This window comes from Dreissena polymorpha, chromosome 6, assembly GCF_020536995.1.
Source record: "Dreissena polymorpha isolate Duluth1 chromosome 6, UMN_Dpol_1.0, whole genome shotgun sequence".
NCBI classification, from domain to species: domain Eukaryota; kingdom Metazoa; phylum Mollusca; class Bivalvia; order Myida; family Dreissenidae; genus Dreissena; species Dreissena polymorpha.
The window spans coordinates 82,543,134-82,570,410 of record NC_068360.1 but is presented as its reverse complement, the minus strand read 5'-3'; the positions used below and the strand labels follow the sequence as shown (position 1 = coordinate 82,570,410).

The window sequence follows — 27,277 nt, the reverse complement described above, 5'->3', positions numbered from 1 at the left end:
GACACAATTATCATAATTAGAACATCTTAGTACAGTACATTTCCCTGCAACTGCTTCCCTGTTGTCCTAAAATAACAAATGCAAGTGTTTCGCATCAAGAGAAGACAACATGAAAGTACACAACTGAAAACAGGGCTTAATGCCTGTGTGTCAAGTGATGCTAGGGGAAGACTCTTTCCGCTTTTATGATATTTTTCGTTTCAAGGATGTCCTGTCTCAGCGAAAATCCAGTTACTGCGGGAAAGTTGTTCCTTATTAGCCTGTGCGGACTGGACAGGCTAATCTGGGATGTCACTTTCAGCACATGCATTAAACTCCCTTTTCCCAAAGCAAGACTCAAATCAAAGAGTTCCACATCAAGAGAAGACAACAGGTAAGTACAAAAATGTTACCTCTTTTATCAGCTTGGCCTCTTCGCTTGCAGCTTTCAGCTTCTCTTCCAGAACTTTCCAATCCACATCAGGCAAGGCTGTCTCAATATTGTACACATCAAATGCATCTTCATTATTATCATCACACACTGTTAAGCAAGCATTTTCCCCGTGAGTATTTAGCAAAGTAAGGCTTGGATTACTCCCCTTTGAATTATCACAAATATTGGTATTAACATAATAGTCTGCCTTTTTATCAACTTTACCATTAAATAATTTAAACTCTTCATGTTCACTTGTTTTAAGATGAGAATTATTAGCTCCAGCAATCTGCTGAGGTGACATGTCTGACATCATTTGCATGGAAAGGCTTTTGCCTTTAGTATCACATGAGTCATCTGGATTGAAGTGAAGATGCAAGTTGAAGGGCAAAACATTTGAGTTGGTTTTCTTTAATTCAGCAAATTCCTGTGCCTGTGACAGGAAATATCTTTTCCTTTTTTGTGATGGGGACAATTCAGGAGTTACATCAGAGGTGAACTGTTCCTTTCTCCGTGAATCCTTAATTAGAGTATTGCCATTTTCAACAGCATCCTGCTCAATTCCCTGAAAGTTTTCATTAAAGAAAGTTTCAACATCAGTTTTCAGTTCAGCAGTTTCATTTGCTTCATCATGATTTGATACCTCAAGTTTGGGACCTTTTTCTGTGTAGACTGTTCTGTTCTTGTAATTGGTGTTTTCAGTGCAATTGGAGTTGTTCCTATTTTGCTTTTGTAGTCTGGCCCTGTATGCTTTCCATGCTCTTTGGATCCTGAAAATAGAAGTCTTATAGTACAGTCCCTTTACATAATTACATCTTCTGTTAAAGTTAACTAGTCTGATAAAAAGGTCACACATAAAAGATCCTTTAGAAAGATACATGTACATCATCTTCTTGTAAAACCTAGGTCTGAAAACTAAGTCATATTAGTTTATTACAACATCTTATGATGAAGCAAATACTTCAGAAGTAGAAGCATAATATACAAGTTCCTTTAGATTTTCACATCTTACAAAGTTCTAATCTGAAATGTATACATGTAAAACTACATAAGTATACTTAGCAAATTCCATGTCACTTGCTGAACATTAAAAATACAACGAACTATGAAACTCAAGAAACTTTCATCAGGAGAGAAGTTCTTGTCATGATCCCCTACTTTTAAAACAGACCACCTACAGTAAACATAAAATGATCAACGCTTTGATTTGTTCTTGGATTTGACCTAATGACCTCATTTTTTTAACACAGGACCCAAATTTGAACCCAGCCAAAGTATTGTCAGACATTCTGACCAAGGTTCATCAATATTCATATATGTGGCTTCATCCCTGGGAATATAGTTTTTTCTAAGATGTGACCTAAAGATCTAGTTTTTTAATCCACTTGACTCGAATAAGAACATGACCTTGCCCAGCAAACACCCGACGTTGAATAAAAGTCGAATATAAGTTGAATTTTGGTCGCGACGTCGGCAACCAAAATACAACGTTGATTCAACGTTAGAATGGCGCTTTTAAACAAAGTCGAGAAAAGACGTCTATATGACGTTGTTCTTTGGTCATAAAATTACTATATTGAAGAAATGTCAACCCAACTGGCACGTAACATTCAAATAACATTACGCTTTAGTTCTATTTTGGTTATGATCACACAGAACGTTCCCAGAACGTTTTCAGAACGTTGTAACAAAAATCAAAATATCAGTATTCGTAACTTGTGTTGTGAACGTTTTTGGGAAACCAAATTTTAACGTTACATTCCTAACGTTCGCAGAACGTTAGAAGAACATTATAAGAATGTTTAAAAATAACACAATATATGAACATTAAATATGTTTTCATAAAGAATTTGATGTATTTGGGTTTTTGTTGTTGTTTTTTTCAAAATACGCCTATAAGTAGATTTGCATTTTGACATGTTTGTGTATCTTCAAATGTTTGCAAGCACAATTCTCTTGTTATCTAAAAATAAACCAGCAGATCTCCCGCGTGCGCGACATTCGATTCCTTTGTTCACTGACCTACTGGCTAATTGGATTTGCAAACTGTGCTGTTATTGAATGTAAACGTTTTTGTTCAATAATAAGAGAAGTTGGAACCTACAATCCATGATAAACATGAGTTTGCGAGGTAGGTTTTTATTGTTATTTCAGTTTGTAATATTAAAATTTATATCATTATGCACTTGCTTTAAATTCAAATTCAGAATTATGGGGAAACTCGTACCATGGAGACTTCGTACCACTTTCGAATATACTACGTTCACTTAAGACATTTTTGGTAGCAATTTGTTGGTGAAAACATTCTTGAAAACAAATGTTACTGTAAACGTATAGAAATTCGTCTGTATGAAATTTCGTGGTTTAATAAAAAACAACTTATTCGTTGACACGTAATTTCGTGGATTTCACATTTTTGGGGAAGACTGACCGTCATAATAATTAAACTTTTATTAAACAACAAGAGTAATAACAAAGCACAATCTGCTGATCTGTGCTGACAGCAAGACTTGAGGTTAATGTGCACTGAAGCATGAAAGTGTTGCAGATTATTGTTGAAAAGAGCAATAAGAGAGACAAAGCGGCGCACTTGTGGGTCCCCGCTCGCTAATTGCCTTCAATGATGTTTTGACAATATTTGCAATTCTCAGCGCAATCGATCCCCTAGTAGTAAAAATTGAGTAATAAGGTCCCCAAAATACACGTGTGAAAACCGTTATGTCTCTTTTAACTTTAATTTGCACCAATTGACATATGTGATAAATCTGCAAACTGTTAATTTGACGACGTCACGTAAAAGAGAACAATCGTTGATGTACGGTTTAAATACTGTGCCTGATTTTAAAAGTATTATTACCCAAACACTTATCAAGAAAACAACATATAGTATTAACTAGCATAGCTCAATCAAATCTCTTTCAGAATGGTTGGAAACGGGAACAGTTCAGACACGTCCTACTACTATAGCACGATTGCCCGACATGACATTCGGAAATGACCGATTTTGAATTACAAATGTATAAATAATCGTTGGTACTTGAATTCGTGGTTCAGCGGACCAATGAAATCCACGAAAATTCGTACCACACAAAATTTAATGGTTTTACAGTATTATGCGAAAAATAAATATGTAAACTTAAACACCTTTATTTTGAACACCGATAATCCGAATTCGCAGTTAATTGAAAAAGAAATAAAATGCAAAATTTTATCTTAACCTCAATTATTAATTTTATTGAATTCTAAAATTGAAATACATAAATATGTAAATGTAGTTTATAACAAGAGCACCGCCTTGCGGGTGCAGACGATCATCTATTTTATTTTTAAAGGCGAAGGGACTCTCAATTTCAATCACAAAGGAGGGAGGGGTGGAGTAAAGAGGGGTGTATAGTGTGGGGGTATGGAAATTTATTACATCATATCTTCCAAAAATGCGGAAAAAAAATGTGAAAAAAAAAATTCGGGGGAATAATTTTTTGTGTTTTGTAACCGTTTCAAACAAAAAAATTGGGGGGTGGGGTGGGGGGGGGGGGGGTATAGTGTGAGGGTGTAGTGGTCATTTGTAAGATGATCTTAAAAGAAAAAAATTCGGGGGGGATTCGGGGGGGGGGGGGGGGGGGGAGGGCACGGGGGATGGTTTTGGTGGAGTCTATTGTGGTATGTCAGGTAAGAGTACTTTTGTCAAAGTATCAATCAAATCTAATCATAAATAAAGAAGTTATGGCAATTTTAGCAAAATTTAATAATTTGACCTTGAGAGTCAAGGTCATTCAATGGTCAAGGTAAAATTCAACTTGCCAGGTACAGTACCCGCATGATAGCATGAAGTATTTGAAGTTTGAAAGCAATAGCCTTGATACTTTAGAAGTAAAGTGGATCGAAACACACAATTTAACCATATATTCACAGTTACTAAGTCAAAAAAGGGCCATAATTCCGTAAAAATGAATACCAGAGTTATGCAACTTGTCCTTTTACTGTCCCCTTATGATAGTTTGCGAGTGTTCCAAGTATGAAAGCAATATCTATGATACTTTAGGGGTAAAGTGGACCAAAACACAAAACTTAACCAAATTTTCAATTTTCTAAGTATAAAAAGGGCACATAATTCTGTCAAAATGCCAGTCAGAGTTACATAACTTTGCCTGCACAGTCCCCTTATGATAGTTAGTAAGTGTTGCAAGTATGAAAGCAATAGCTTTGATACTTAAGGAATAAAATGGACCTAAACACAAAACTTAACCAAAATTTTCAATTTTCTAAGTATAAAAAGGGCACATAATTCTATTAAAATGCACGCCAGAGTTATCTAACTTTGCCTGCCCAGTCCCCTCATGATAGTTAGTAAGTGTACCAAGTTTAAATGCAATAGCATTGATACTTTATGAGAAAAGTGGACCTAAACGCAAAACTTAACCGGATGCCAACGCCGACGCCAACGCCGACGCCGACGCCAACGCCAACGCCGACACCGACGCCAAGGTGATGACAATAGCTCATTTTTTTTCTCAATAAATAGATGAGCTAAAAAGTGTTTGTTGGTCATGACATGATAATATTGATCTTGTAGGTTAATTTCAAATTTATAAAGTTATGAATTGATACAGTCATAAAATACATTATTAAAAAAGATGTAATGCTTGATAATTTTTCCATGTATGATAGAAAATTTGGTTTCATATATGTGTATGTTCAAGATGACGCATATATGTGTGTTTTCTCGGTGTTATTCACGCGGGTACATGTATGTCTTGTCATTTTTTTCTCCGTTTTATTAAAAAAAAGAACAGGACAACTGGGAAGACACCCGAACAGATCCGGATTCAAGACAAAAAAGAACAACAATCTGATAATATGTATTTGTATAAATTACATTCATGCAATAAACTTGTGTATAATAAAGATGTGTTGGTTTTCAACCTAAATATGAAAATTAGATTTAGGTTCGTTTTAGGTTAAATGATAACGTTTTTCCGCAACGTTTCGGGAACGTTAAGCGAACCATACATTTTAACGTTGCAAAGTGGTTGAATTTTGAGTGCAAAGTGGTTGAATTTTGAGTGCAAAGTGGTTGAAGAATGGTTGGATTTTGGTTGAAAAATGGTTGAATTTTGGTTGTAACATGACGTTGAATCAACGTCATAAAATTACGTCTAAAAAACTTTCATTTACAACCAAAATTCAACGGTCATTCAACGTCATGGTACAACGTCTTTTCAATGTCTATTCAACGTCATATGTTTGCTGGGTGGTATTTTAAATATAAAATATTGTATCCAAGTTTCATTTTGGTAACAGTCAAAACTTTTGCCTCTAGGCAACAAGCTAATGTAGATAACACTGTCACAGGATGCACACTGCATGATTAACACTGTTACAGGATGCACACTGCATGATTAACACTGTCACAGGATGCACACTGCATGATTAACACTGTCACTGGATGCACACTGCATGATTAACACTGTTACAGGATGCACACTGCATGATTAACACTGTTACAGGATGCACACTGCATGATTAACACTGTCACAGGATGCACACTGCATGATTAACACTGTTACAGGATGCACACTGCATGATTAACACTGTTACAGGATGCACACTGCATGATTAACACTGTCACAGGATGCACACTGCATGATTAACACTGTCACAGGATGCACACTGCATGATTAACACTGTTACATGATGCACACTGCATGATTAACACTGTCACAGGATGCACACTGCATGATTAACACTGTCACAGGATGCACACTGCATGATTAACACTGTTACAGGATGCACACTGCATGATTAAAACTGTCACAGGATGCACACTGCATGATTAACACTGTTACAGGATGCACACTGCATGATTAACACTGTTACAGGATGCACACTGCATGATTAACACTGTCACAGGATGCACACTGCATGATTAACACTGTCACAGGATGCACACTGCATGATTAACACTGTCACAGGATGCACACTGCATGATTAACACTGTTACAGGATGCACACTGCATGATTAACACTGTCACAGGATGCACACTGCATGATTAACACTGTTACAGGATGCACACTGCATGATTAACACTGTTACAGGATGCACACTGCATGATTAACACTGTTACAGGATGCACACTGCATGATTAACACTGTCACAGGATGCACACTGCATGATTAACACTGTCACAGGATGCACACTGCATGATTAACACTGTTACAGGATGCACACTGCATGATTAACACTGTCACAGGATGCACACTGCATGATTAACACTGTTACAGGATGCACACTGCATGATTAACACTGTCACAGGATGCACACTGCATGATTAACACTGTTACAGGATGCACACTGCATGATTAACACTGTTACAGGATGCACACTGCATGATTAACACTGTTACAGGATGCACACTGCATGATTAACACTGTTACAGGATGCACACTGCATGATTAACACTGTTACAGGATGCACACTGCATGATTAACACTGTTACAGGATGCACACTGCATGATTAACACTGTTACAGGATGCACACTGCATGATTAACACTGTCACAGGATGCACACTGCATGATTAACACTGTTACAGGATGCACACTGCATGATTAACACTGTTACAGGATGCACACTGCATGATTAACACTGTTACAGGATGCACACTGCATGATTAACACTGTTACAGGATGCACACTGCATGATTAACACTGTTACAGGATGCACACTGCATGATTAATACTGTTACAGGATGCACACTGCATGATTAACACTGTTACAGGATGCACACTGCATGATTAACACTGTTACAGGATGCACACTGCATGATTAACACTGTTACAGGATGCACACTGCATGATTAACACTGTTACAGGATGCACACTGCATGATTAACACTGTTACAGGATGCACACTGCATGATTAACACTGTTACAGGATGCACACTGCATGATTAACACTGTCACAGGATGCACACTGCATGATGCTGAATATAGTATGACTACAATAGTTCACCTACACAGGATGCACACTGCATGATGCTGAATATAGAATGACTACAATAGTTTACCTACACAAGATGCACACTGCATGATGCTGAATATAGAATGACTACGATAGTTCACCTACACACTTTGTGTGTGTAATCGGAAGTTTATGATGTCCTTCCGTGCCTGAGACTGCGTTATGTGAGGACTGGAAGTGTGTTCCAACTATTTGACACACGGGACAAAGATTGAATTATAGATGAAATTTCCAGCCATTTGTTTTTTACTGAAAGATATTTTAAATTTGTATGTGGTCTTGTGTTGTGTGTGTGTGGGAATCAGAGTACATGGAGGAAACCACACCTTTCCGGTATTGTGTAACCAAGGAAACTCACATGCTTTCAGAAACAGGGATTGAACCAGTCACCTAGGTGAGAATACTTTTTGCCTAAACAGGATTTATGCTAAAACTAAACTTCCTTTCAACAAAAAAAATATGAAAGTGTAGTCCTTGATTAGCCAGTGCAGACCACATTAAACCCAGAGCAAGGCTCTCCTTGATTAGCCAGTGCAGACCACATTAAACCCAGAGCAAGGCTCTCCTTGATTAGCCAGTGCAGACCACATTAAACCCAGAGCAAGGCTCTCCTTGATTAGCCAGTGCAGACCACATTAAACCCAGAGCAAGGCTCTCCTTGATTAGCCAGTGCAGACCACATTAAACCCAGAGCAAGGCTCATATTTAACCCTTTGTGTTAACGAATTTCTTAAACATATATCGTCATTAATGTTCAAGATTATTATTTTTTAAGTGATGTTGCAATTTTATTGGATTATTGGATAAATGTTTACATAAGAAAAGCGGTATGTATACTGTTATCGCTACGATTCGGTTTATATGCATGTATTTGCGTCAACACAGCATGGCAATATACATGACCTATATTATAGGCTATTCTATACCTGTTTTTTTATAGCGCCCTGCAGTAAATGAGCTCAAAACTTATAACGCGGATCTGTTATAACGCTGTTTTGCAGCTTGGACCCCATAGACCGCGCTATATTGGAGTTACAGTGTATTCTGATAATATTCTTTGAAAAAAATGGTAGAAAATGCTTATTTTAGAAATTCAGCAGAAGACATTTTAGCAGACGACAAATTTCCCAGCATGCAAAGGGTTAAAACTTGTTAACAATAAAATATACACAAGTAGCAGACAATAAATATCAAAATCAAAGTACTGACAGTCCTGGTGTGACGATTCTTTTGAGAGGATGGATATAAAAGCATCAAGTTAAGTTTATCTACATCACCACAATCACCACAATTGTGTATGTTGGTACGAAAAAAAAATTTGGTACAACAATTTTGCGAAAAAAATTTCAGTATGAAAACAAATTTGGGTACGAAAAAATATTTGGGAACAAAAAAATTGTGACCGAAAAAAAACTGGGTACGAACAAAAAATTGGGGATGAAAAAAAAATTGGGTACGAAAAAAAAATTGGGTACGAAAAATTTTAGGTACTGAAAAAAAATTGGGGGAACGGGAAAGTAGTACCTGTGGGGAACTTGACCCACACTAGCACATTTTCGGCCCTTTCTGTCAAACATCAGATAAGTTCCTCGAAGGCAATAGTATGAATACACATTTCGGAAGCGGTAAATGCGGTCCTACCTACGCACGTCAAAATGTAAGCGAAATATGTACACAAGTCTGTCAGGAATGATTTAATTAACAAAGAAAATCGTGTATTGTTGTAAGTTTTTTTTTTTAATGTGCAGAAAATATATTAAACAAGAGCTGTGTTTGTGAAACACAATGCCCCCTGCTTTGTTTGCATCTTTGAAAAGCTTATTTAAAACGCAGTTTATTGATATAGAACATATAATCCCGCCCAAAGTACACACGACCGGTCGGGCATGTTCCTGGGACATTGAAAACTAGCATACTTTGTTATCTAAAAGGCTGCCAAACCTGATATACAATGATTATGTGAATTTTCTCTCACATGATGTTCATCAGTCATATTATATAAAAACTTACAGCAATAGTAAACAACTGGACAATAATTAATGAACGCATCTTTCATTTGTCTTTGACACTTTGATTTTGACATGGCCTAGATTTAAATATGTGACTGGACTTTACCAGCACTCTTGTAACAGAGCTAAAGTTTAAATGTACCATTGAAGATCACCTAAATCCAGATTTGCTATTATAGACGTGTGGAAAGTTTTAAGGGTGTGACAAGTAAGCAAAAATTGGTCATTACCCAGAGGCTACAACTGATCTATGACTGTATTAAAACAAGAAAAATCAGTGCCTGATTTAGATTTCCTTAGATAGTTCAATAAAAACAAATTTCATAAGCCTAGTAACAGTTTAACGGTAATGCTACCAATGTGTCACACCAGGGCCTTGAATTTGAAATCTAGTACATGCATGGTCATTTCTTCATGAAATCAGGAAACACAATTGTATTTTAAGTCCTTAATTGACCTGGCTATAGTTCTCAGATTATTGTAAGCTCAATCAGTATATTTATATCATTATTTATGCTTTGTGTATTGTAAACATATACACAATCATGCAGTTACATGATATCAATAAATAATATCAAAGCTACCCATACTATAAAGGTCATTGACAAAGCCTATGGTCAAAATGTGAACACATTGAGTGTAATCGCCCTCTCGTGCCAGCAAAAACAACACATTGACATGTTGTCATTTTTGACAGTTCTACTTTCACTTTCATTTTGTGGTATCAAACTATTAACAATTATTTTATGCCCCCGGTAGGGTGGCCTATATCAGTTGAACTGTCAGTCAGTCAGTCAGTGTGTCAGTCTGTCCGTCCGTCCGAAAACTTTAATGGCCATAACTTTTTTAATATTGAACATAGCAACTTGATATTTGGCATACATGTGCATCTCATGGAGCTGCACATTTTTAGTTGTGATAGGTGAAGGTGAAGGTCATCCTTCAAGGTCAAATGTCAAATATAAAGCGTCTGTCTGTCTGTCCAAAAACTTTAACATTGGCCATAACTTTTTGAATATTGGCGTGCATGCGCATCTCATAGAGCTGCACATATTGATTGGTGAAAGGTCAAGGTCATCCTTCAAGGTCAAGGTCAAAGGCCAAATTTTGCAATATTGAAGATAGCAACTCCATATTCGGCATGCATGTGTATGTCATGGAGCTGCACATTTTGAGTGGTGAAAGGTCAAGGTCATCCTTCAAGGTCAAAGGTAAAATATATGGCTTTTTTGCATCTTTGAAAAGCTTCTTTAAAACGCAGTTTATTGATATAGAACATATAATCCCGCCCAAAGTACACACGACCGGTCGGGCATGTTCCTGGGACATTGAAAACTAGCATACTTTGTTATCTAAAAGGCTGCCAAACCTGATATACAATGATTATGTGAATTTTCTCTCACATGATGTTCATCAGTCATATTATATAAAAACTTACAGCAATAGTAAACAACTGGACAATAATTAATGAATGCATCTTTCATTTGTCTTTGACACTTTGATTTTGACATGGCCTAGATTTAAATATGTGACTGGACTTTACCAGCACTCTTGTAACAGAGCTAAAGTTTAAATGTACCATTGAAGATCACCTAAATCCAGATTTGCTATTATAGACGTGTGGAAAGTTTTAAGGGTGTGACAAGTAAGCAAAAATTGGTCATTACCCAGAAGCTACAACTGATCTATGACTGTATTAAAACAAGAAAAATCAGTGCCTGATTTAGATTTCCTTAGATAGTTCAATAAAAACTAATTTCATAAGCCTAGTAACAGTTTAACGGTAATGCTACCAATGTGTAACACCAGGGCCTTGAATTTGAAATCTAGTACATGCATGGTCATTTCTTCATGAAATCAGGAAACACAATTGTATTTTTAGTCCTTAATTGACCTGGCTATAGTTCTCAGATTATTATAAGCGCAATCAGTATATTTATATCATTATTTTTTAGTGAATAAATAATTCATATATCCTAAATGACAGCTTCTACTTAATAGCTAAACAAGCCAATTTATGCAGTAAGAAAGTTTTGAATCGAGACTCTCATGGTGGCGGCCATTGTTGAATGTTGAAACACGAACGACAACTCTGCTGGGAGAATGTTATCAATGACGAGCAATCTCCTACACAGTGGCGAATGCAAAAGGGAAGTAACTGAAAAATCGAGTTATCTCAATCGGACTGGCTCGGTCTTTTACATAGGTCGCCATTGTGAAAACAAAAATCATGGTTATGATACCTTGGACGATGCTGTTCGCATCGTCAACTATCGTTTTCAGAAAATGAACATGCTTTTAGACACCATATTTTTTTGGACACCCTCTTTTTTTTTGGACACTCAGGTTTTTCTTATAAGTAACAACAATTTTAGACAACCTACATTTATCAGAATTCCAACTAATTCCATAATCCTGTGACACATCAAATGTGATTTTACAACCAATTCTTCCTAATAAGACTTACCATGTGACAGATCACATGAGGTTTTGTAACCCAGTCAGAAAATCCCAGCTCATATAGCAAGGCAGAATAAATTCTCCTTATAATTATCTTACCCTACAGTTTTACAAACAGATGATGGTTTTTGGTAAATGGAAGGTCACTTTGTCATAGACTGATTCTGGAATAGCACAGTTTAGAAAAACCCACTAATCACCCCGGTACAAACAACGCTGGTCCATTAAATCAACCAGTGATAGCTTTTTTAAATAATGTGTGATTTTGAAAGGATTATAAATGGGTTATGTTTATTTGTACCAGCAGATTAGTGGGGTTTTCCAAAAAGCTGCTTTTTCCGGGATACATATATTGAAAAACCTGCTCAAGATTATGTAAAGAAAGCATGTTAATTGTCGAAAAAACTACTCCTAGTCACTGTGATGGTTTACATTAATATGCATTAGATTTCCAAATTATTGTTTATTGGCAAAAAATGTATGACTATGTTAACATGTGTTTCCAGATAAGTGCTTGAATATCTTTCTAATTAATTCTTTCCCACCCAGAAGCAAAGTAAAAATTGCTATGTGCAAACAGCATAATGCAGAACAGCCTGCGAGTAACTTGCAGTCTGTTCAGGTTTATGCTGTTTACTGCTCATCAGTATCTAAGGTTTGATAAAAAAGCCTTTAAACTCGAATGTAGTAAGAAAGGTATTTCATTTAAATATAATTTTCTAAGGGACTAAAAAACATCAAAATACGTATTCAAGAGGTAAAGAGTTAATGCCATTACATTTCAGAAAACTGCTTATGTGTATTCAGAGATTATAAGCACAATAATATACATCTTGCTTTGGGAAAAATGGCTTTGTGCACCTGCCTAAAGTCTTATCCCAAAGAAGCCTGTGCAGTCTACACAGGCTGATCTGGGATGACACTTTTCCCCTCAACGGGATTTACAATAAGAAGAGGTTGGCTTTACACTAAAAAATACCATACAAGCAGAAAGTTAATGTGAAAATACTTAGCTCAAGCCAGGGATTGAACCCACGACCTCCAGAGTGGTAGTCAGACACTTTAACCACGTCGCTAAAGAGCTAGCCCAACAGCCTTAGTGACCTTATTTCACTACACTCCTCCCCCTTTTAATGTTTCAAAGCCCAGACACGCCCGCTACAGCATGTCTTGCATCCGCATGGCCCTCCCAGAAACCATTATACAGCTCAGATCCTTTTCCCCATTCACAGTTCTTTTTTGCCTCTTCGCCATTAATGTGAAAATACTGAGCTCAGGCCGGGGATTGAACCCACGACCTCCAGAGTGGTAGCCAGACACTTTAACCACGTCGCTAAAGAGCTAGCCCAACAGCCTTAGTGACCTTATTTCACTACACTCCTCCCCCTTTTAATGTTTCAAAGCCCAGACACGCCCGCTACAGCATGTCTTGCATCCGCATGGCCCTCCCAGAAACCATTATACAGCTCAGATCCTTTTCCCCATTCACAGTTCTTTTTTGCCTCTTCGCCATTAATGTGAAAATACTGAGCTCAGGCCGGGGATTGAACCCACGACCTCCAGAGTGGTAGTCAGACACTTTAACCACGTCGCTAAAGAGCTAGCCCAACAGCAAGGCTGTTGGATGTGACCTTATTTCACTACAAAGTGTTTATCAAGAAAAGTGCTTGAATATTTTTCTAATTAATAGATATATATATACATTTACACATTTAAGAATAGCATACATAATTGTATCCAGAAGCAAAAACATTATTATTTATATAAATGGATTACCTGTTAAATTATGTATCCAGTTTCACAGCTGGACAGACTGTTTACACTTCTATTAAACCCAAAACTAATTGTCCAGACTGGGCTATAAACACAACACCACCACAATAGCTGATTCTCTCTCTCTGTAGAACTGTTTATCCTTCAGAAATTATTTACCAAAGCAAATATTAGACACAAGCAGATACCCATTATATGTTGATGATGTACAACATGTAAACTGATGTAACATAAATGTCTGCAACAAACATCTCTACCAGACTGGAGTACTTTCCAATAGTATGTGCACACCTGAGATAATTTGCATTATTATGCTTGTCTTATCGTAATGTCTATATGAACTACTTATCCATATTACCTAACATCTCGTTATAACAAGTGTTACACACATTTTCCAGCACGTTATTTATGATTCTCTTGAAATATTATGAAATTGATCAGAAATATTGCCAAAGAAAATGTTTCCAGTGATGGAAAAATATCATATCTGTAGTAAATAACTTTGCAGGGATTCAATTTCGATGTGTGAATCCACAACTATCTTACAAGTAAAATTGCAGACTCATTATAGGATATAGCTTAACAATCTACACTTACATTAAAACCTTGCATATTTATTTCATTACCTACATAATGACCTCAAAATCATTGAGCTTCTTAGCCATTGATACCTTCAAGTTGACCTTTGTGACCTACATAATGACCTTTAAGATAATAAGCTGCTTAGCAATTCAGACTTCCAAGTTGACCTTTGTAACCTACATTATGACCTCAAAGATATTGAGCTGCTTAGCCATTGGCACATACAATTCGACCTTAGTGATCTACATAATGACCTTTAAGATATTGAGCTGCTTACCAAATAAGACTTACAAGTTGACCTTTGTAACCTACATAATGACCTTTAAGATATTGAGCTGCTTACCAAATAAGACTTACAAGTTGACCTTTGTAACCAAGATAATGAACATGATATTGAGCATCTCAGAAATTGAGACTTACATGTTCACCTTTTAAACTTATTTAATAATCTTGAAGTTATTCAGCTGCTAAGCCATTGAAATTTACAAGTTGACCTTTATGACCTGCATGATGACCTCAAAGATATGGATCTGTTTAGCCATTGAATCTTACACAGTGACCTTGAAGACTTAGAGCGTTTTTTTTCACCATTTGGGAAAAATCACATTATTAAGACTAAAATAGGGAAATCTGTGTATTCCATTTCTTGCTTGACTTTAAATTGAATACTTAAACATTGATGATAACCCATGGAGCTGCATAGGGAAATTAACTAAATATTGCTTTTTTTCAGAAAACTTCAATTATGAACTTAAAGCAGTCATTTGGGAAAACTATACACGTTTTGACCTTTGGGAATAGGGCGAAATCAAGTTGACCAAAAAAAACACTGACTTACTTAATGACCTTGAAGATATACAGTCGCTTGGCGTTTCTTCTCACTGTCCGTCCGTCTTCTAACAGCACTTCCAGCTCATGACTGGAAAAACAACAAAACCTTGTGTTATTAATCACCCCATTGGTGCAAAAAGGAACCATTTGACATTTAATCTCAATGTCACATGTTACTATTTTGTGCCAAGGGGGCGATTTGTACATGGAAGAAGATTTGTCACAGAAAAAAGCTAATGATAGTTAGGCAGTTTTTTTTCCTAAATTCCATAAAATCTTGTAGGCTTTTAGTGACACTCTTGAGTCTGTCTCCAGGAAAGGACCAGTACTTGGTGTCTTTGGAAAGTTCTTAAGAACGCTCCCCAAACAGGGATTGATCCTTGGACCTACCGATTGCAAGCCAGACAACATATTACCTATAACAACACTGTGACCTACAAATGAGCCTGGCAGGGCATAAACTGTACTTTTTCTAAGAAAAGATTTTAAATAAACCAAAAAAACAATAAAATCGTTAAGTGTTTTCCCAGATTAGCCTGTGAAGTTCGCACTGTTTACAAACTGCACAAACTAATCTGGGACGTTGCTTTACGCATGTGTTAACCCTTTCAGTGTGGGAACCGAATTTTAAAGGCTTTGCAAACAGTTTGGATCCACATGAGACGCCACAGAACGTGGCGTCTCATCAGGATCTAAACTGTTTGCTATTCTGATAGTATTCTTGGAAAAAAAATCGAAGAAAATGCTAATTTTAGAAATTCAGCAGACGACATTTAAGCAGAGGACAAATTTCCCAGCATGCAAAGGGTTAAGCCCCATTTTACCAGAGCATGGCTCATATTGATAAGAGCATGACGCAAAATTGCATACTACTGACTGCAAAAGTTCAGCTTTTATCATGTTGAATTTATCTATAATTCAAGCGATACTACTTTATCAGAATACTCTTACTTAGTTAAGTAATTTTATTTTAAGTACTTATTTACTTATTTTTTCTATTATCATACATGAGAAAAGCCCAATTATCAGTTGATTTTCAATTGAAACAATATTATGTAAAGAAAATAGATACTATTTTTTGTATACATGATCAAAATACAAAGGTCACTTGATTTGACAGCACATACTAACAACAATATACATTTAGTTACCTTGAAATATATAACACAATTGTAGGAAAATGCACAGATTCAAGAAGCCACAGAAATTAACCATAACAAATGTATACAGTAGTATCACAAATTCCAATGCACCAGCTTCTTCTTCATACCAGACTAGTTTGAAGTTTTATTCCCTTAATTGGCCATTTCATGCCAAATTAGATCCTTTGATATAAGGTAGCTTTACTGTGCAATCAATACTGTAAAGCTAATGATGGCTTGTTTTTTCTCACAACATTTCACTTTGATGTGTTCTTGAGAGTAGGTTGATACAACATTAGGTGTGGTAAATCACTGTGATGTGTTCTTGAGAGTAGGTTGATACAACATTAGGTGTGGTAAATCACTTTGATGTGTTCTTGAGAGTAGGTTGATACAACATTAGGTGTTGTAAATCACTGTGATGTGTTCTTGAGAGTAGGTTGATACAACATTAGGTGTGGTAAATCACTTTGATGTGTTCTTGAGAGTAGGTTGATACAACATTAGGTGTGGTAAATCACTGTGATGTGTTCTTGAGAGTAGGTTGATACAACATTAGGTGTGGTAAATCACTGTGATGTGTTCTTGAGAGTAGGTTGATACAACATTAGGTGTGGTAAATCACTGTGATGTGTTCTTGAGAGTAGGTTGATACAACATTAGGTGTGGTAAATCACTGTGATGTGTTCTTGAGAGTAGGTTGATACAACATTAGGTGTGGTAAATCACTGTGATGTGTTCTTGAGAGTAGGTTGATACAACATTAGGTGTGGTAAATCACTGTGATGTGTTCTTGAGAGTAGGTTGATACAACATTAGGTGTGGTAAATCACTGTGATGTGTTCTTGAGAGTAGGTTGATACAACATTAGGTGTGGTAAATCACTGTGATGTGTTCTTGAGAGTAGGTTGATACAACATTAGGTGTGGTAAATCACTGTGATGTGTTCTTGAGAGTAGGTTGATACAACATTAGGTGTGGTAAATCACTTTGATGTGTTCTTGAGAGTAGGTTGATACAACATTAGGTGTGGTAAAACTATGACAATTAACCCTTTGCATGCTGGGAAATTTGTCTTCTGCTAAAATGTCGTCTGCTGAATTTCTAAAATAAGCATTTTCTTCATTTTTTTTCAAAGAATACTATCAGAATAGCAAACAGTTTGGATCCAGATGAGACGCCACGTTCTGTGGCGTCTCATCTGGATCCAAACTGTTTGCAAAGGCCTTTAAAATTCAGCTCCAGCGCTTTAAGGGTTAACCCTTTACCACTTAGATACGTATTTTGACGCATTTGTAGTCCCTTAGAAAGTTACATTTTATAAAAGACTTTTCTTACTATATTCAATTTTTAAAGGCCTCATTTCCAACCCTTAGTTTCTGATGAGCAGCAAACAGCATACAACCTGAACAGACTGCCAGTTACTCGCAGGCTGTTCTGGTTTTATGCTGTTTGCGCAGTAGCGTTTACAACAGATTTTACAGTATTTATAATTGATTTGCAGAAAACTACATAATTTATGTTCTTAAAAGTAACTATTGAAAGCATGATACTTGCTGCAACTACAAAGTAAGTGAGGGTCACCAGATTTTGTCAGCTGATACCCAGGCCTGCTAGTGGCCTTGAAAATCCCAGACATAAAGCAGTATAGTAGCCAGTATCTAAACGCGATATTAAAGTTTTAAATAAGCATGAATAACACCAAATATGAAACACACATATTGTGATTTTTTTAAGCACAACAGTCAAACATAATGTAACCTAAGACTATCATAAATGTTCCATAATCCAACAAAACTGCCAAGCAACCGAATTGAGATGGTTATCACATCAATTAGCAAATTTTCCACATGATTTACATAACTGCCCCATAAAGCAGATCAATTTCATCCAAATACAAAGCTGCTTCATTGTTTCTGGCATTTGCATATCATTATGATATTGTTTTGGAAGAACTGGGCTTAATGCATGTTCGTATGTCTTCTCAGATTAGCCTGTGATGTCCGCCTTTATGGAATTTTTGGTTTACGCCGGTCTCTTAGAAAACAAAAATCGAGATAGGCAGAAAGTATTGTCCCAGATTAGCTTGTGCAGATTTCACTGGCTAATCTGGGATGCTACCTAACTCACATGCATTAAGCCCCGTTTTCCCAGAACATGGTTCAAAGAGCGAATTAATTGTCTACATGATTTACATGACTACCTCACAAAGCCTATCAATTTCATCCAATTACCAAGCTGGCTCATTGTTTCTCACATTTATCTCAAGGTTTATGTTACAAAAGCTAAGTGCTGGACTGCATGATAAGAAACAGCTTTCATTGTTTTAGCTTTCTCTGAAACTGTAACCTATTCAGCATTGTAATTGTAAAATAAAACCAATTATGTTTACCCTTTTCTACTCCATGTTTACTGTTTTGGGACAATGAAAAACACTTGTTTTGTTTAAAAGTTAATATGTAAAGGCTTTGGTCCAAACAATTGTGAGGTGGTAAACAGTAAAAGGAAGCAACAGTCTGATATCTGACATGTTGTTTATGTGATATCAAAGGAACATTTTGTTGTTAGATTATTTGGAGTCTTAGACTAACCTTCAGTACACTCGCCCTTTGCATGCTGGGAAATTTGTAGTCTGCTAAAATGTTCTCTGCTGAATTTCTAAAATTATCATTTTCTTCGATTTTTTTCAAAGAATAGTATCAGAATAGCAAACAGTTTGGATCCTGATGAGACGCCACGTTCTGTGGCGTCTCATCTGGATCCAAACTGTTTGCACAGACCTTTAAAATTCGGTTCCCGCACTGAAAGGGTTAACTTTCAGTACACTAGGGGGGATGCTTTTTCTGATAATTACCCAACAGAACAAACCACTGGTTTAGTTAACCCTTTGCATGATGGGAAATTTGTCGTCTGCTAAAATATTGTCAGCTGTATTTCTAAAATTAGCATTTTCTTCGATTTTTTTCAAAGAATACTATAAGAATTGCAAACAGTTTGGATCCTGATGAGACGCCACATCCTGTGGCATCTCATCTGGATCCTAACTGTTTGCAAAGGTCTTTAAAATTCGGTTCCAGCGCTGAAAGGGCTAACCTTCAGTACACTAGTGGGATGCTTTTTCTGATTATTACCCAACAGAACAAACCACTGGTTTAGTTAAACAGTAAAGCAATATAAATGGGATGTGCTCTGTAAAGAGGGTTCAATGCATGTGCAGAAAGTATTGTCCCAGATAAGCCTGTGCAATCCACACGGGCTAATCAGGGACAACCCTTTCCACTTTTATGATATGTTATTTTATGATATATTTTATTTACAGAAAGTCTCTTCTTTGCAAAATCCAGTTAAGGCGGAAAGTGTTGTCCCTGATCTGCCTTTTAAAAAAAATTATCCTTTTTTTTTTAACGAGAATCCTGACCTTTTGTAATTACAAAGGCAAATCAAAATAAAAGTGACAATTGAAAATTTTATTTATAATCCCAAGCTAACTTGGTAATGATAAATTACAAAACATACACCTTTAAGGACCATACATTTATTACTTTACCAGTAATTGTTTTGTGGAACATGGAACCTGGGTCTCAAAATTGGAATGACATTATCAGTGGGTAATAAAAATCTTGTTAAAAGCATCAGGCAATTATTCAAGGGGACAGAGCCAATGTCTCCAACATCCATTCATCACAACCTATCACAGAGAGGTGCCATCTACTGTGTACAAAAGGAGAACTTTTCTGGAAATTAGTTTTATCCAATATTGGGATATGTCAGGCTAATTTGGGATGACACTTTATGCACATGCATTAAGTCCCTTTTTCTAAGTGTGAGGCTCATATTCAGTGTTTTTAACTTATTTATGCCTAGTGGAATCTCCTATCCTTCTAAATTGGATCAATTTATTTCCAAAAGTAGGGATGTCTAGTATATTTATTTCTATATTTAGAATATTTCTTAGAGAAATTCCATAGGCAAACAGCCAAGACCCTGATGAGACGCCGCATGATGCGCAGGGCCGTCGTCGGACTTTTCAACGTGGTCAGGCTCTAAGTGACGAAGGCCTACGTGTGCCGAAGGCACGAAGCTACTAGGGGGGTACGGGGGCATGCTCCCCTGGAAAATTGTATGAAACCTAAAGGTTTCAATCGTGACATCTGGGAGATTTTGAGGCCAAAATGCACGATATAACTAAGTTACTAGGCGCCGCATTAGGCTCCATACTATTTGCAAATGCGATAAACAAGAGAAATCAGTTTGAAGGAAACCATTTCCTTCCACTCCAGTTGTTGATTTGCTAAGTTGCAGTGCTGTAACACTTTTAGAATTTTCCAAATACACAACTTTCTCCTTGATCAACGAACTCGTCTGCAATTTTAGTTTAGTCAAGAGTGTCCCTTTTTGCTTACGAACGTGCAAAGTCATATGGTTGTTGAGTCTAGTTTGGGACAATTGAATTTCTGTAAAGGGTTAAACAATTAAAAAAAATCTTAATAAATTGCCAGAACAAAACGAAATATGAAGTCAACCACAGTATCAAAATATGCCGCCATTTGCAAGGATGATAGCTTCAATAATTCGAGGGAAAAACTTTGACAAAGAATTTTCATAGAGGGACGACAATTTTTGCCACTAATGTTGAGGAAGGGGGGCAAAGTGTATATACTAAAGATTGACCGTACACCCCTCTCTCCGGGCTCCCTACGCTGTAATGGCAACGAATTTCACTAGATTATATAGATCTTAGCTCATTTAGCCTCTTTAATTTGTTTATATAAATGGGTTAATATTCAGGAGGAATTTTCATATTAACTAAGGTGAACAGAAGAAAATGGTTTATCTATTTACAAGTGTGTGAAAAACAATAAATGTAGTTTGATGGGATTTTATATGCCATTTATTGTCAGCTTTAAAATTCAGAAGATAGTGGAAAAATGTAGTGCATGATTTCTTGTTGATATTAAGTTAATGCTTTTATAAGTAATCTTTTGTTTGACTTAAAAATATTAAATTCACAAAATTAAACAACAAACTCTATACTTTTTATGTTCTTGGGTTGGGGCATTGTTGAGGGTACACACAAATTACAAAATACTATCCATATTCACTGGTGCTTTACAAATTATTTAAAATCGATACATTCAAAGACTTGTACTGAAACTGCTATGTTTTTAATGCATGAAATATATGCTACATTGTGCTTTCCATATATGAAGTAAATCCTTATCTCAATCAAAAACCCTAAACAACAATATTTGTAAATAGCAAAACCTGAAATCTTACCCATCCTATCAAATATTAAATATTCCCTTGCATCAGTCTCTTGCATCAGTATATACCATCCTGTTTGAACATTGATTTTCTCTGATTTCCAATATCATTCATTCAAACACAAATTGTACCAGAATGACATAATTATGACAATCATAACGAAAAATCAACACACACACACTCTAACATGTGTCCTAAAAATATCTCTTAAAACACCAAATTATCCAAACAACAACACAACACTTTTTTTAACAAATCACACACAATTCCACATCTTTCCCTGCTTGATTATTGGTATTTTCCATACCAATTATGTGACTAATCTTCACTGCACAGGTGGCATGAACAAGCTCAGGGATTTATAGGACAGTGGAAGAAATACCAGCACTGTCATCATACAGTCGATATCCCTTGCTTTTCCTACAGTGAGTCACTTTACTGAGCAGTATTTTCCATTACATGGCAAGTATCATCATCTCAACCAGTGATAACAATTGGAGTCAGCACAACTCCAGGTAGTGTTTCATGTACATGTAGCCCTGTACCACTTAGATATGTTTTTTTAACCCTTTACCACTTAGATATGTATGTTTAACCCTTTACCACTTAGATAAATATTTTTAACCATTTACCACTTAGATAAATATTTTTAACCCTTAACAACTAAGATACGTATCTTTAACCCTATCCCACATATGTATTTTCAGGCATTTATAGTCCCTTAAAAAGTTAAATTTAATAAAGACCTTTCTTACTAGATTAAATTTTTTATGGCTTTATTTCCAACCCATACAGATGAGCAGCAAACCTCATCAAACCTGAAAAGACTGCGAGTTACTGGCTTTATGCTGTTTGCACATAGCCATTTTAACTTTGCTTCTTAGTGGGAAAAGGTTAGTAGGGTGAAATCACCTGCCTACTTCATGTGAGCCCTGCTTCATGTGAAATCACCTGCCTACTTCATGTGAGCCCTGCTTCATGTGAAATCACCTGGCTTCTTCATGTGAGCCCTGCTTCATGTGAAATAACCTGCCTACTTCATGTGAGCCCTGCTTCATGTGAAATCACCTGCCTACTTCATGTGAGCCCTGCTTCATGTGAAATCACCTGCCTACTTCATGTGAGCCCTGCTTCATGTGAAATAACCTGCCTACTTCATGTGAGCCCTGCTTCATGTGAAATCACCTGCCTACTTCATGTGAGCCCTGCTTCATGTGAAATCACCTGCCTACTTCATGTGAGTCCTGCTTCATGTGAAATCACCTGCCTACTTCATGTGAGCCCTGCTTCATGTGAAATCACCTGCCTACTTCACGTGAGCCCTGCTTCATGTGAAATCACCTGCCTACTTCACGTGAGCCTTGCTTCATGTGAAATCACCTGCCTACTTCATGTGAGCCCTGCTTCATGTGAAATCACCTGCCTACTTCATGTGAGCCCTGCTTCATGTGAAATCACCTGCCTACTTCATGTGAGCCCTGCTTCATGTGAAATCACCTGCCTACTTCATGTGAGCCCTGCCTCATGTGAAATCACCTGCCTACTTCATGTGAGCCCTGCTTCATGTGAAATCACCTGCCTACTTCATGTGAGCCCTGCTTCATGTGAAATCACCTGCCTACTTCATGTGAGCCCTGCTTCATGTGAAATCACCTGCCTACTTCATGTGAGCCCTGCTTCATGTGAAATCACCTGCCTACTTCATGTGAGCCCTGCTTCATGTGAAATCACCTGCCTACTTCATGTGAGCCCTGCTTCATGTGAAATCACCTGCCTACTTCATGTGAGCCCTGCTTCATGTGAAATCACCTGCCTACTTCATGTGAGCCCTGCTTCATGTGAAATCACCTGCCTACTTCATGTGAGCCCTGCTTCATGTGAAATCACCTGCCTACTTCATGTGAGCCCTGCTTCATGTGAAATCACCTGCCTACTTCATGTGAGCCCTGCTTCATGTGAAATCACCTGCCTACTTCATGTGAGCCCTGCTTCATGTGAAATCACTTGCCTACTTCATGTGAGCCCTGCTTCATGTGAAATCACCTGCCTACTTCATGTGAGCCCTGCTCTGGGAAAGCAGGGTTTATTGCATGTGTGTAGAAAGCTTTCCCAGATTAACCATTACAGTCCACACAGACTCATCAGGGACAACACTTTCTGCTTTAAAAATTTTTACGTTTCATAAGATGTATCTTCTTAACTACAATAAAGTCTAGGCTGAAAGTGTTGTCCCTGGGGCGCCGTCCATAAATTATGTCATGCTATTTTTGACCATTTTAAAACCCTCCCCTCCCCACTGTCACAAACTGTCACAAATCTCAGACCCCTCCCCCTAAAGCACAACACATTAAAAAAAAAATTATGCCCCCGGATCGAAAGATTGGGGGTATATTGTTTTTAGCCTGTCTGTCATTTTATGTGTGTGTGTGTCCCAAAACTTTAACGAAAACTTTAACCTTGGTCATAACTTTTGCAATATTCAAGATAGCAACTTGATATTTGGCATGCATGTGTATCTCATGGAGCTGCACATTTTGAGTGGTGAAAGGTCAAGGTCATCCTTCAAGGTCAAAGGTCAAAAAAACAAATTCAAAAACTTTAACCAATACTTTAACCTTCTTCATAACTTTTGCAATATTGAAGATAGCAACTTGATATTTGGCATGTATGTGTATCTCATGGAGCTGCAAATTTTGAGTGGTGAAAGGTCAAGGTCATGGTCATTCTTCAAGGTCAAAGGTCAAATTTATGGCTTCAAAGCGGCGCAATAGGGGGCATTGTGTTTCTGACAAGCACATCTCTTGTTTTTTTAATAAACAACTTCACTATTAAGCATATTAAATAAACAAAACCCAAAAATCCATTTTAAAGCATCATCACATTATTTAAATGACTTTAATAGTAGAATAGTTAATTGTCAACAGTTGTCAATGTAATTCATTGAAGAAGTAACTCAATCTAGAAAATAAGGCTTTGTAACAGCATTCAAACAGTATGCAAAGGCTCATAGTGCATTAGGAATCGTTAAGAACACATTCAGGAGATATAAATTTCATGCTATTTTTACATAAAACTAATTCAAATGTTTCACTTTTTGTGTGAAAATTATGCTTAAAGCTATTTAATTCTACTAAAAAAACTAAAACTAAATTAGAATTAAAACAAAACAAAGTAAATGTGTGAGGTCACCCATGGCCTTAACCCCATCATCCGTCACACAGCCTCCCATCTGGAACTTGACATACTTTATGGCCGACTCCTGTTTAGCCTGTGGGGACTGAACAGGCTAATCTGGGAAGACACTTATTGATCTGCAAAAAGCCCTATTTTCCTTGAGTGAGGCTCATTTAGTAAAAATTATAATGCCAAGCAGCGCTTTTATTATATGGGGATTATTATCAACAGCAGTATAAAATCACAATTTTACCGCAAGTTCTTGTGGCTGATCTCCAATTTCCTTTGACATTTCCCTAAGAAGTGTTTTCATAGCATAGGGTACAATTTTCCAACAACTTTACAAGTGGTGAAAATCAAAACATTGAAAGCATTTCCTTGGTGACAATCTTCGATAACATCAATTGCTAAGGTCCTTCACGACACCAGCCTGTTTTTACATTTCATCATGGGGGGAGAACGCTCTTGCTTAACTATAGTGGAAGTCAGGATATGACAGCATTGATAGGCACATTCTCTTAGTTCGCGCTGGGTAAGGCCAAAAAAAGGTTCGTTTCGGGTCTCCCGACCGTGTCTCCTGATTGTGTCTCCTGACTGTGTCTCCCAAATTGGCGCCAACCCTCAACTTTTTATTGGGGTCGCCAAAAAAATATAAAAAAATAATAAAACAAGAGGGCCATGGGCCCTAAGGCGCTCACCTGAGACCCTTAGGAAGTAGCTAAAAATGTGACTTCTAGAGTGTTCACAAGCTTTTTTACTATATAAATATAAGGAAAAAGACCCCCCTGGCGGCCATGTTTTTTTAACAATCCGAACCATTTTAAAAATCAACCATGGTATCCAGGAAACAAATGTTCTGACCAAATTTCATGAAGATTGGGCAAAAAATGTGTCTTCTAAAGCTGTTCACTATATACATATATAGAAAACTGCCCTGCATGGCGGCCATGTTTTTCCACCGATCATGACCAATTTCGAACTCGTCCAAGATATCTATAAAATCAATGTTAAGACAAAATTTCATGATGATTAGGCAAAAAATGTGACTTCTCGAGTGTTCACAAGCTTTTTTTCCATTTTCACACTCAACCATCGCATCCAAAAAACAAATGTTCTGACCACATTTCATGAAGATTGGACCAAAAATGTGACTTCTAGAGTGTTCACATGTTTTCACTATATACATATAGAAAAAAACTGCCCCGCCCCTTGCGGCCATGTTTTTTCACCGATCTCGACCATTTCGAACTCGTCTGAGATACTAATGAAACCAATGTTTTGACCAAGTTTCATGATGATTGGGCAAAAATTGTGACTTCTAGGGTGTTCACAAGGTTTTTCTATAGCCATATAATGAATACACTGTAACTCCAATATAGTGCGGTCCGTTATAACGCTGTGTCCAATATAACGCGGGGAGTCCTTGGATCCCGTTTTTTCTCCAACCTTCCATTTCTGACTCAAATCCATGTTGTGCAACTGTCAGAAAATTCAAAGAAGCCGGCGATAACAGCTTGATTGCTTTATCCGTCCGTTTAACTGATTTTAATCGATTAGAGGTTAAACGACACTCGACAGCTAATTGACGTTAATCTGTAGTGTAATGTCAATAAAGGTGAGAAAACTCGCGAGTTTGTGTTTATTACATGTATTCCCTATCAGAGCGGTTCAGTGCGCTAATTTCAATAAGGCAAGTGCAAGCGGAATAACTATCAAATTAAAGTTATTTAAAACGATTACCTGTTTATGTTTTGTATTTATCGTGTATTGTATTTCATTGTATAAACTATGCCTGTGTGTGTTATTGTTTATTATATGCTACACATGCTTGATAAATAAAAATATTTGTGTGTTTGTTTAATGTTTCAGTACGTATATGAAAAACAAATGAAAAAATCCTTCGTTTTATTTACATGCTAATGCAGTGTAATAGGTAACAGAGATGCACTTAAATTAGTGCCCGTTATCAGAAAGTCCTCGGAAAGCACGTTTTTTACATGCTGCGTATGACGCAATAAAATATTTCTTTGTACATGTATCCTATTGCATTCAGTCTAAATTTAAATTCGCTTGTCCAATGAAAGCTGTGTCCCATAATGCACTGTACTAATTTTTCTGAAAAATGGTGTAGGCATATGAATTTGTTTACGAAAGTTGTAAACATATTTTTTGTCATAAATATTAAACATTATTTTTTCGTAAGTGATGTTGTAATTATATTTGATTATCGGATAAATGTGCACATTAGAAAAGCGGTATGTATACTGTTATCGTCGATTCGGTTTATATGCATGTATTTGCAGATGACAACACAGCATGACAATACACAGGACCTATATTATAGGCTATACTTAACCTGTTTTTTATAGCCCCGTAAATAAATAAGCTCAAAACTTATAATGCTGTCCGTTTATAAAGCTGTTGCGTGGCTTGGACCCCGTCATCCGCGTTATATTGGAGTTACAGTGCACTGCCCCGCCCCCTGGCAGCCATGTTTTTCAACAGACCGGAACCATTTTTGAACTCAACTAACATATTATTAAGACAAACATTTTGACAAATTTACATGAAGATTGGGCATCAAATGCGACTTCTACAGTGTTCACAAT

General features: G+C 36.8%; 1 protein-coding gene across 1 annotated transcript in view; it reads right to left on the bottom strand.

The window, feature by feature from the left end:
* Positions 1 to 27,277, bottom strand: part of LOC127833690 (uncharacterized) — a 155,205-nt gene that overhangs the window by 112,615 nt on the left and 15,313 nt on the right. Inside the window, exons 5-6 of the mRNA XM_052359102.1 lie at positions 15,095 to 15,175; positions 393 to 1,182 (exon numbers count right to left, since the gene is read on the bottom strand). Coding sequence (XP_052215062.1) covers positions 393 to 1,182; positions 15,095 to 15,175 — 871 coding nt within the window. The remainder of the gene's footprint in view (positions 1 to 392; positions 1,183 to 15,094; positions 15,176 to 27,277) is intronic.